Source organism: Canis lupus, chromosome 1, assembly GCF_048164855.1.
Source record: "Canis lupus baileyi chromosome 1, mCanLup2.hap1, whole genome shotgun sequence".
Lineage (NCBI taxonomy): Eukaryota > Metazoa > Chordata > Mammalia > Carnivora > Canidae > Canis > Canis lupus.
This window is the reverse complement of record NC_132838.1, coordinates 99,992,709-100,005,113: the sequence shown is the minus strand read 5'-3', so window position 1 is coordinate 100,005,113 and position 12,405 is coordinate 99,992,709. Positions and strand designations below refer to the sequence as shown.

Sequence of the window (12,405 nt, the reverse complement as noted above, 5' to 3'; positions counted from 1 at the left end):
TGGGACTCTAGGATCATACCCTGGGCTGAAGGCAGGCGCTAAACCGCTGAGCCACCCAGGGATCCCTCTTTTTAGAGTTTTATACTTTAGTTCTGTATTTAGTCCTTTGATCCATTTTGAGTTAATTTTTGCATATGGTGTAAAAGTAAAGGTGCCACTTTAATTCTTTTGCAGTTAAACATCCTCTCATCCCTGCGTGTTTTTGAAGGGAATATTCTTACACCATTGAATGGTTTTGGCACCCTTGTCAAACAAATTGAACATAGATCATTATTTTATTTCTGGACTTAATTTTATTCCAGTTATCTATATGTTTATGTTTTTACTGATTCCATACTTTTTTTTTTTTAAGATTTTACTTATTTATTCATAGAGACAGAGAGAGAGAGGGAGGGAGGCAGAGACACAGGCAGAGGGAGAAGCAGGCACCAGGCGGAGAGCCTGACGAGGGACTTGATCCCAGGTCTCCAGGATCACTCCCTGGGCTGCAGGTGGCGCTAAACCGCTTGCCACCGGGGCTGCCCTCCATACTGTCTTGACAACTGTTGATTTGTAGTATGTTTTGATGTAGGGAAGTAGGAGTCCTCCTTCCCTATTTCTCCTCCTTTTTTGAGATTGTTTTGAATTCCTATGAATTTTAAGGTTGGATTTCTATTTGTGCAAAAAGAGGCCATGGGGATTTTGATAGGGATTGCATTGAATCTGTAGACAACTTTGAAATATATTTACATCTAATAGTGTTAAGTCTCCTGACGATGAACACAGATTGTTTTTTTTTACAAAAATATTGATTGATTGATTGAGAGAGAGAGAGAGAGAGAGAGAGTGTGTGTGTGTGTGTGTGTGTGTGTGAGACCACAAGCAGGGGGAGGGGCAATCTCCAGCAGACTCTAGGCTTACTTAAATATCTTTCAGTAATGTTTTGAAGTTTGCAGTATACAAGTTTTGATGACCTTGGATGGATTTATTCCTATGTGTTTCATTCTTTTGGATGGCATTATAAATTGAGTTTTTTTTTTTTTGAGTTGTTTTATTTTCATATCGTTCATCACTTGTATAGAAATGTAAGTGATGGGCAGCCCAGGTGGCTCAGTGGTTTAGTGCCACTTTCAGCCCAGGGCCTGATCCTGGAGACCCCAGATCGAGTCCTGCATTGGGCTTCCTCATGGAGCCTGCTTCTCCCTCTGCCTGTGTCTCTGCCTCTCTCTCTCTGTCTGTCTCATGAATAAATAAAATCTTTAAAAAAAATATATATATATAAGTGATTACATTTGTCTGTATTTAAGGGTGTCAATTCATAATTTTCTTCCTTTGTGATGTCTTTGTCTGGCTTTTGTATCGGAACAGTGCTGGCCTCGTGTTCTTTTTCTCTTTTTACTTTTCTTTCAGAGTCTGAGAATGATTAATGTTATTTCTTCCATAAGTGTTTAGGAGAGTTCACCAGTGAAAACATCTGGTCCTGGACATTTCATTTTTGGGAAACTTCAGTGATTGATTCTGTCTCTTTACTTGTTACAAGTGTATTCAGATTTTCTATTTCTTCTTGAGTCAGTTTTGGTAGTTTGTATATTGTTAAGAGTTTGCAGATTTCATTCAGGTTATCTAATTTAGTTGCCATACATTGTTTATAGCATTCTCCTGTAATCCTTTTTATTTCTGTAAGATCATTAATAATATTGCCCAGATTCATTTCTGATTTTGGTAATTTGAATTGTCTTTTTTTCTTAGTCCACCTAACTAAAAAGGTGGTCAGTTTTAAAATTTTTTTTTTCCAAAAAACAAATACAAATTTTGGTTTTGTTTATTTTTCTGTTCTCTATTGCATTATATCTGTTTTAGTCTTTACTATTTCTTTCCTTCTACCAGCAGTTTTCGGTTTGCTTTTCTGTTTTTCTAGAGTATAAAGTAAGGCTATTGATAGGACTTTCCTTCTTTTTTTTTAATATTGGTGTTTATAGTTATAAATTTTTCTCTTTCCACTGCTTTTGCTCTATATAAGTTTTCTATCTTGTGTTTTCATTTGTGTCAGATTATTTTCTAATTTTCTTTGTTATTCTTTGATCCATTGGTTGTTGAAGAGTATGTCTAATTTCCACATATTGGTGAATTTTTCATTTTTCCTTATCAACTCCCTAATTTTATGCCATTGTAGTTGGAAAAGATATTTTGTATGATTTTATCTTCTAAAAGTATATCAAGACTTGTTTTGTGATCAAACAAAACATATGGTCTGTCCTGAGAATGTTTCATGTGCACTTGAGAACAATATGTATTATGCTGTTGTTGGGTGGCATGGTTCTTATGTCTGTTGAATCTAATGGTTTATACTGTTGCTCAGATCCTATATTTTCTTAGTGATCTTCTGTCTAGTTGTATCTGTTGATAAAAGTAGGGCATTGAAATGTCCAGTTGTCACGGAACTGCTTATTTCTCCCTTTAATTCTGTCGGGTGATCCTTTATATATTTCGGGATCCTTTGTTAGAGCAAAGGATCTTATATATTTATAAGATATGTTTGTATCCTCTTGATGAATTGACCCCTGTATCAGTATATAATGTAATTCTTTGCCTCTTGTAACAATTTTTTATTTAAATTCTGTTTTGTCAGATTATAGTATAGTCACCCCAGCTCTCTTTTGGTTATTATTTGCATGGAGTATCTTTTTTAAGCCTTTTACCTTTTTTTTTTTTTTTTTAAAGATTTTATTTATTTATTCATGATAGTCACACACAGAGAGAGAGAGAGGCAGAGACACAGGCAGAGGGAGCCCGACGTGGGATTCCGATCCCAGGTCTCCAGGATCACGCCCCGGGCCAAAGGCAGGTGCCAAACCACTGCGCTACCCAGGGATCCCGCCTTTTACTTTTTTAATCTTTAGTGTATGTATATGTCTCCAAAATGAGTTTCTTATGGACAGCATACAGATGGATCATATTTTTATTTTTTTATTTTGTTTTTTCGATCATATTTTTATTTTTATTTTTTAATTTTTTTTAAAATATGGAATGCTTCACGAATTTGCGTGTCATCCTTGTGCAGGGGCCATGCTAATCTTCTCTGTATCGTTCCAATTTTAGTATATGTGCTGCCAAAGCGAGCACTCGATCATATTTTTAAAAATTCATTCTGCCAATTGGACTTTTAGTTGGAGAGTTTAATCCACTTATGTTTAAAAATAATTAATGATGAAGAAGTATATGCTTCTGACATTTTGCTGTTTGTTGTCTATGTGCCATGACATTTTTATTCCTCTATTACTAACTTCTTCTATGTTGAATTGATTTTCATAGTCCCCCCCCCCGCCCCGTTTTTAAGATTTTATTTATTTATTCATGAGAGGCAGAGACACAGGCAGAGGGAGAAGCAGGCTCTCTGCGTGGAGCCTGATATGGGACTTGATCCCAGGACCCCGGGATCATGCCCTGAGCAGAAGGCAGACGCTCAACCACGGAATCAACCATTTTGATTCCTCTTTCCTTTCTTATTTGTGTAGTTTTTAGTTACTGTCTGGTTCCCTTAAGAATTACAATTAACATCTTAGACTTGTAACAACCTAGTGTGAATGAATATCAACTTATTTTCAGAGGTATGCAAAAACTGTTTCCTTCTCTTTCCTTCTCTTGTATATTGTTAGGATGATAGATTACACTTTTATACATAGCATTCTCATTAACATAAATTTCACATTATTGCTCTATGCATTTTTTTATTTTTATTTTTTTAAGATTTTATTTATTCATGAGAGAGAGAGAGAGAGAGAGAGAGAGAGGCAGAGACACAGGCAGAGGGAGAAGCAGGCTCCATGCAGGGAGCCTGACCTAGGACTTGATCCCGGGTCTCCAGGATCGCTCCCTGGGCTGAAGGTGGCGCTAAACTGCTGAGCCACCCAGGCTGCCCGTAACTCAAAGTCTTAGGGAGAAATAAAGAACACTGGTTAAACAGGTAAATTACAAATATAATATTAATGTACTTTTGATTTATAACCCCACTTTTTTCCTATATGATTTAAAAACAAATGCATAGGGACAGCCCGGGTAGCTCAGCAGTTTAGCGCTGCCTTCAGCCCGGGGCCTGATCCTGGAGCCCTGGGATTGAGTCCTATGTTGGGCTCCCTGCATGGAGCCTGCTTCTCCCTCTGCCTGTGTTCTCTGCCTTTCTGTCTCTGTGTCTCTCATGAATAAATAAAATCTTTAAAAAAAAAAAAAACAAAAACGACTTTGAGTTACTATGCAGTATTCTCTCATTGTAGCCTGAAGGATTTCTTTAGCATTTCTTGTAGGTCAGGTATATTAATCATGAAGTCCCTCAGCTTTTTGATACCAGGGAATGTCTTGATTTATCCTTCATTCCTAAATGGTAGTTTTGCCAGACATAGAAATTTTGGTTAACTCTTTTTCTTTTAGCACTTTGTCATCCCAATGTCTCTGTCCTTCATGGTTGTTGATGATAAATCAGCAATTAATTTTACTCATGATTCCTTATCTGATGAGTTACATCTTGTCATTCTGAGGATTCTCTGCTGAAATATTTCCAACCCTTTAGTGAATTTTTCATATCATTTTTGGCAATTTTTGGCTCTAAGATTTTTGTTTCCTTTTTCTAATGTCTCTTAATTAATATTCCTTGTCATACATATTATTCTTTTGGTTTCCTTGAGTTCTGTGAGCATATTGAGGACATGTTGATTTAAAGTCTGTGTAGTGGGATGCCTGGGTGGCTCAGCAGTTTAGTGCCTGCCTTCGGCCCAGGGAGTGATCCTGGAGTCTCTGGATCGAGTCCCACATCTGGCTCCCTGCATGGAGCCTGCTTCTCCCTCTGCCTCTCTCTCTGTGTGTCTCTCATGAGTAAATAAAATCTTTAGTAATAATAATAAAGTCTGTGTAGTAGTTCCATTTGTTCGTGTTTCCTTGAGGACAGTTTCTTTTAACTTTTTTTTCTTCTTGTAGCTGTGTCATTTTATTGCAAGCTTAAATTTTTTGTGGTTGTTGAATGTGGACATTTTTTTTTTTAAATTTTTTATTTATCTATGATAGTAGTCACACAGAGAGAGAGAGAGAAAGAGGCAGAGACACAGGCAGAGGGAGAAGCAGGCTCCATGCACCGGGAGCCCGATGTGGGATTCGATCCTGGGTCTCCAGGACCGCGCCCTGGGCCAAAGGCAGGCGCCAAACCGCTGCGCCACCCAGGGATCCCGAATGTGGACATTTTGAATATTCACACACACACACGAAAAAACCAAAAGCAAAAATATTTTCTCTCTGGTCTCTGCATTCTGGCTGTGTGTTGGGACATTGCTTTTGCACTTAGTGAGGCCTTTCCACACTCTGCCTTTGCCTTGATTCCCTGTTTGTCTTGAGCTTAAAGACGGCCAGACATGAAAGTGTGTGATTGTCTCAGGTCTTTCCTGATTATACTTCCTGCCCTGTATATTCGTGTGGTTTTCCAGTTCCTCCTTATTCCTTATTTTCTAAAGATTCTCACTCTACACCATTTCCTCCCTTGGCTTTCAACGTGTCTGTTGTTTCTCTTATTGTTATTTTGTGCCAGTTGGCACTGGCTTCTTCGTTTGACTCTCAGTATCTTTGAGAAATGTCCTCTGCAAGGTTATGTGTTGAGGAAAGTTATGAGTTATGTGGAGAATTATCAGGCCCCTTCCATTAGTCTTCAGGGACCCTACAGACCAATCCAAACAAACAGAACTCAATTGGGAACACAAAAGAAACACAGTTCTTTGGGAACAAGGTCCAGTGTGCTGTGGCCAAGATGAGGTTCCACAGAGAAAGCAGGATGCTCGGGTTGTAGACATGGTTAGCATAAGCTAGAACACTACAGCCTTTCCTTCTGGTTGTGTGTGTGCTGCGTTGCTATAAACATTTTACTATCTTCCCAATTTCCCATAAGTGTGATTCTGACCGGTATGTGGGGATTTTTGGTGTTACTGGGGAAGGACTGTCCTCAGTCTCTACTTTGCCATTTTAGCAGTTGTCCTTGTCAACACAGTTTTATTCAGACCCATATCCTGGCTCACTCTTATGGTCGATAGTTTAAGGGCTGTTATAGTTTATGGACTGTTGTGGTTTGCCCCTCTCATATATGGCCCTGAGGCCACTCTGAATTCTGGGCAGTATTCTGCTGTGTATTTCAGTTCTTGGTATTTTTGCTTCATTGTTTCTGGTCAGTTTTGTGTGAGGGCCACTCAGTAGTGATCTCAGGACTTCATACACAGATGTAAAGGATCCCTTTCTAAGTTCCTTCTCCCTGATTTTCCCCACTCTGTGCTTGGGATCACTTAGTAGAGGGTGGGAAAGGTTAACAAAGCATCTTGCCGTGTTTGCAGGAGCCATTCTGGTGGAGGGTGGGGACGGCATCTCCTCTTGTCTTGGTTTTGCTTGGTGTCAGGTCGGGCAAGTAGACACATCCTCTTTCCACAGTCTCCCAGCTGCAGCATTCCATCAGGAGGTGACAATTCTGCTTCTTTGCTGGCTTTTGCTTCTTGTCAGCAGTGCCAGTTGGCTGGTTGCGAGGAAGGGGAACCCCTTGGGTGTTAGGGTTCTGTTCTGCATGCCCACACTCCCACCACCACTTCAAAAATTTTATTCCCTAATTTTTGAAAACTTTTGCCATTAAGTAATAAATCATGGAGGAAACTTAAAACATTATGTTCAGTGGATTAAATTGCTTGATTTTGAATGTTGGATTTTTTTTAAAACTAAGGTTTAGTTGGCATATAACACTGTCTTCATTTTAGGTGTAGAGCATAATGATTCAATATATAATATATTGTAAAATCATTACAGTAAGACTGATTAACATCCAACACCACAATTTGTTTTTCTGAAGAGAACTTTTAACGTTTATACTTTGAGCAACTTTTAAATAAATATATAATATGGTAATATTAACTATAGTCACCATGCTGAATGTTACATCCCCATGACTCATTTATTTTTCTAAATGCATGTTTGATCACCTTCACTCATTTTGTCCACTCCCCACTCCTCCCTCTGGCAACCACCAATCTTAGTCTCTGTATCTGTTTGTTTCTTTAAGATCTCACATGTAATTAATATTATGTGATATTTGTCTTTGTGTGATTTTATTTCACTTTAACAGAATGCCTTCAGGGTCCCATTATGTTGTTGCAAATGACAGGATTGCCTTCTTACTTATGGCTGAATAATTTTCCATTGTGTTTATTATATACCAGAATTTCTTTATCTGTCCATTCATTGATAGGCAGTTATGTGGTTTCCATGTCTTGGCTATTGTATATAATGTTGCCAGTGGACTTGGAGGTGCAGATACCTTTTTGAGTTAGTGTATTCATTTATCTTAGATACCCAGAAGTGGAATTGCTGGACCATGTGGTACTTCTAATTTTAATTTTTTGAGGAACTTCCACACTTTTTTCCACAGTACAGCAATGTATATTCCTATAAATTGCCCCAGTTTGTGTTATTCCACCAACAGTGCATGAGGATTCTTTTTTCCACATCCTCACCAACACCTGTTGTTTCTTGTCTTTTTGATACTGTTCTGATAGGTACACGGTGATCTCTTGTGGTTTTGATTTCCATTTTTCCAAATGTGATGTTGAGCCTTTTTTCATGTGTCTGCTGGCCATTTGTGTATCTTCTCTGGAAAAATGTCTATTCAGATCCTCTGCCTATTTTGTAATCTGATTGTAGTTTTTTGCTATTGAGTTTTATGAGTTCCTTTTTTTCTTTTCCTTTTTTTTTTTTTTGTGGGGGGAGGTGCAAAAAGATGGTTTTATTAAAGCACAGTGATAGGACCCTTGGGCAGAAAGAACTGTACTGGGATTGTGAGGAGCTATTCAAAATTTGAGTTCTTTGTATATTTTGGTTATCTACTCTTTATCAGATACATGTTTTGCCAATATGTTTTCCCTTCAATAGGTTGCCTTTTCATTTTATGGTTGATTTCCTTTGCTGTGCAGAAGTTTTTTAGTTTGATATGATCCTTATTTTGGTTTTGGTTTTGTTGCCTTAGCTTTTGGTGTTAAACCCAAAAATGCATCACCAACAGCAGTGTACCTCCTTTACTCGTTTTATACGACCCCTGTTGGCTAGAGGGAATAATCTTTCCTTGAGATCTCTCCCCTCCCCTCTCCCCTCTCCTCTCCTCTCCTCTCTCCTCTCCTCTCTCCTCTCCTATCTCCCCTCCCCTCCCCTCTCCCCTCCCCTCCCCTCTCCCCTCCCCTCTCCCCTCCCCTCTCCCCTCTCCCCTCCCCTCCCCTCCCCTCTCCCCTCCCCTCTCCCCTCTCCCCTCCCCTCTCCTCTCCCCCCTCCCCTCTCCCCTCTCCCCTCCCCTCTCCTCTCCCCCCTCCCCTCCCTTCTCCCCTCCCCTCTCCCCTCCCCTCCCTTCCCCTCCCCTCTCCTCTCCTCTCCTCCTCCTTTTCACTCCAACCTTTGGCAGTTCTGAGTCACAGTCTGCTGTGGCATCCAGATTGGGATATACAGGAGGCAAAAGTAAACCCCAAGGAACTTATCACCCAATCCTCCCTTAATTCCTGAAGTTTCTTACCCATTCCTGTCCTCCTTTGTCCACATTTCAGAGTCTTCCGATATTTGCTTTGTGTGTTAATGGCCATGTTTCTAACTTCTAATTGGAATGTTCAGGTGGAGTGTGCTATTCCATCATGACTAGTATGGGAACTCAACTCCCACAATCATTTATTGAATGAATGGATAAGTGAATACGCTCATTTTGCCTACAAATTGCTTATTTTTAAGCAATTTGTAAAACAATAGGTAGAGTATTAAGAGCATCGAGATAAATTCCATGGGAGCTCGCAGAAAATAGGAATGAAATTATTTCTAGCTATTTTGAAATAGGACATGGTGTGGGGGTGAGGTCATTGTTCAGACAATAATCTCTGACACCAACTGGAATGTCCTGTAATTCAATTCAGTCTTGACACCAACTACTCAGATTTAGTGCAGACCTGCCAGGTTAATGACAAAGTCCTGAACAAGACTGCCCGTTTCAGACGCCATACACAAGCATCAGGGACCATCTGTACTTCCCACAACCCACTCAGATTTGCTAGTTTGTCAGAGGGACTAAGAAAACTCACTGAGAGTATTATAGTAAAGATTATCATTTTATTGTAAAAGCTATACCCAGGAATAGGCAGATGGAAGCAGTCTGTAAGTCAAGATATGGGGCAGGTTGAGTGGGTTGGAGAAGGAAAAACCTAGAGGTTCTAGGCCCTCTCCCTGTGGAATCTAAGCATATCAGCCTCCTGGCACATCAGTATGTTCACCAACCAGAAAGCTCCACTGAGCTTTATTTTGTAGAATTTTTGTTCAGTTTTCATTACAGTGGCATAGTTGATGGGATGATTGGCCTGGTGATGAAACTACTCCAGCCCCCTGTCCTTTCTGGAGGTCTGGTTGGCCCAAATTTCAAACCTGCTAAGCATGTGGTTAGTCTTTGTGGTGGCCAGCCCCCATCCTGAGGCTATCTAGGGGCCACCAGTTGTCACCTCATTAACATAAGAGATACATACTTGTCACTAAGGAATTCCAAGTGTTTTGGAAGCTCTATGCCCAAAACAAGGGATATAGACCAGAAATAGTCTTTATTTATTTTTTTAAGCTTTTATTTATTTATTCATCAGAGACGCAGAGAGACAGAGACACAGGCAGAGGGAGAAGCAGGCCTCCCGCAAGGAGCCCAACATGGGACTTGATCCCAGATCCCGGGATCATGCCCCAACTCAAAGGCAGATGCTCAACTACTGAGCCACCCAGGCGTCCCTAGTCTTTAATTATATACCATGGTCATCAAATAGAATTCAAGGACAATGTGGTATTTGAGTGATATCTTAAAAGATGAATAAATAGGATTTAAACATTTTAAGATGGGGCAAATGGCATTTCAGACTGAGAAATTAGAATTAGCAACCACACAGGGGCACATACTCAAGATTTCAAAATACAGAAATATATCAAGTACTTTTTTTAGCTTTAGGGTATATAAAAAATAAGATTAAAAATGCCAGGATGAGGCATTCATTTAGGATATTTATGAATCCTAGAATCTTCTATTCCTACAGAGCAGAAGAAAGAAGAGATCTATTGATGTTTTTCCGAAGCCTACGCTTTTTTGTGGAGTGGTGTGACTATCGTAAGCGCACATTTCAACACTTGAAGGTGAGTTTGAAGTTTTTACATTTAAATATATTTGAAAAGTGAAGCTAGTTTAAATTTAAACATAGCCAAAAAGTGAAGCTGGTATTAATTTGGGGATTTAACATAACGTTCTTTCCTTAAAGTTTTCAAACAATAGAAAATATTTTCATTGGCTTCTGGAATTTGCAGTTATTTGAAATAAATGAGGTCTTAGGAATGCCTTTGTACAAACCAGTGAGTCATTTGTATTATGGGATATCTGGAAAGAAGCAGTTATATTCTTATTTTATACACATTTTGAAAAATTAATCTGTCAAGGGCACTTGAAGTAAAATACAAATGCTGAAAAGAATGTAATCATAGTGGTCTTATCACCTAGCACTATAATCTTTACTTCCGGAGTCATACTCTGTGTATTTTGAGTTTCTAATTATTGTATATTTCAGGTTTAAGTATTGAAACCTGATTCTGGTATAGTAATGCCTCTTAAGTCTAATACGGATACATTCAAGGACTTCCTTTTATTCTGTTTTCTGGCATAACTAGAATTATGTTTGGCTGCATTATAATCCATCACGTTCTACTTAGTTGGATGGCAGCAATATTGACAGCAGTGGTCCACACAAAATCCACTTCTGAAAGAGTCGGAATAGTATCTCAAAAGGCTAACTAATAATGCTTCATGACTATTGTTTTTATCACTGGTACTATTTATTTGGATTCTTTTTTATTATCATTATTACTATTACCACTACTACTGTTATTATTTGCATTCTGTTTGGTTGAGCTAGTAAAACCTGTCAGGCACAGAATTTTTCTTAGGATGAAATATGCCTATACCTTGTACTATGGTCCCTGGAGGAATTCTCTTACTGTTGTTTACTGGCATGTGCTCTTGCATGAGAACAGTGAAATAACTGCTTCACAACAACTGGTAAAATACAGTCATGATTGGGAGTATGCTGGCGGTGGTGGTAATGCACCACCTAACTAGCTGGTTTACTTCTACATTTGAATAGGCTGTGGGAATTGTGAGTGCTAGTCCCATTTATAAAGTTAATTTGCCTCTAGGTGCTTTCAAGGCAGGTGTAAAAGTGTGAAGGATTTAGTACTTCTGTGAGCTGGTCTTTGTTGGTGATACTTCACTAGAATGGAAAGAAAGTCACTCTGTTATGCAGCCATCACCGATATTTATCTCCAGAACTTCTTAGGTCTCAAACCGCAACTGTTCCCACTAAGTACTAACTTGGCATTCCCTCCTCTCCCAGCTCCTGGAAATCACCATTCCATTTTCTGTTTCTGTGAATTTCTAGGTATCTCATTTAAGCAGAATCATAAAATCTAATACGTTTTGTTTGGTTTATTTTTCTCAGTATAATATTCTCAAGGTTTATCCATTTTGTAGCGCAGTGAAGAATTTCCTTACTTTCTAAGGCTGAATAATAATCCTTCCACTGTATGGATATCCCTCATTTTGTTTATTCATTCATCTTTTGATGGACATTTGCTTTATTTCTATCTTTGGATTATTGTGAATAATGCATCTGTGAACATTAGTGTACGGATACCTGTTCAAGTCCTGCTTTCAGTTCTAGCACATAAATACCTGTAAATGGAATTGTTGGGTCATATATGGTAATTCTGTCCAATTTTCTGAAGCACCTCATATTCTCTTCCACAGTGGTTATATTATTTTACATTCCCAATAACAATGCATAAAGCTTCCAGTTTCTCCACATACTTGCCAATGTTTTGGGTCTTTGTTTTAATTTTTGGGGCTCATAGCCAATCTAATGGATGTAAAGTAGTATTTTCATTGTGATTTTGATTTGCATTTACCTAATGATTAGTGATGGTTGAGCATCTTTTCATGTGCATAGATCTTATTTGTGCCATTGATAGATCTTTGGAGAGATGCCTATTTAAATTCTTGGCCAATTTTTTGGGACATCTGGGTGACTCAGCAGTTGAGCATCTGCCTTTGGTTCAATCCTGGAGTCATGGGATGGAGTCTTATATGAGGGCTCTCCGCAGGGAACCTGTTTTTCCCTCTGCCTATGTCTCTGTCTCTTTCTGTGTCTGTCATGAATAAATAAATCTTAAAAAAAAATTAAGCCATATTTAAAAAAAATAAATTCTTTGCCCATTTTTAAATTGGTTTTTTTTTCTTGTTGAGTTATAGGAGATTAAAAAATATATTCTAGATACTAATCTTTTATCAAATATATAATTGACAAATATTTTTCC

General features: G+C 38.7%; 1 protein-coding gene and 1 non-coding gene across 5 annotated transcripts in view; one reads left to right on the top strand and one right to left on the bottom strand.

Annotated features, from left to right (window-relative positions):
• The window catches only part of CENPP (centromere protein P), a 218,299-nt gene that overhangs the window by 46,206 nt on the left and 159,688 nt on the right, over nt 1-12,405 (top strand). For all 4 annotated transcript variants that reach the window (XM_072842606.1, XM_072842608.1, XM_072842615.1 and 1 more), the window contains one exon: nt 10,083-10,179. In XM_072842606.1, the coding sequence (XP_072698707.1) occupies nt 10,083-10,179 (97 nt within the window). The remainder of the gene's footprint in view (nt 1-10,082; nt 10,180-12,405) is intronic.
• Nucleotides 2,996-3,102, bottom strand: LOC140609132 (U6 spliceosomal RNA). The gene has a single exon (XR_012011082.1). It is a non-coding gene; the product is annotated as a U6 spliceosomal RNA (small nuclear RNA).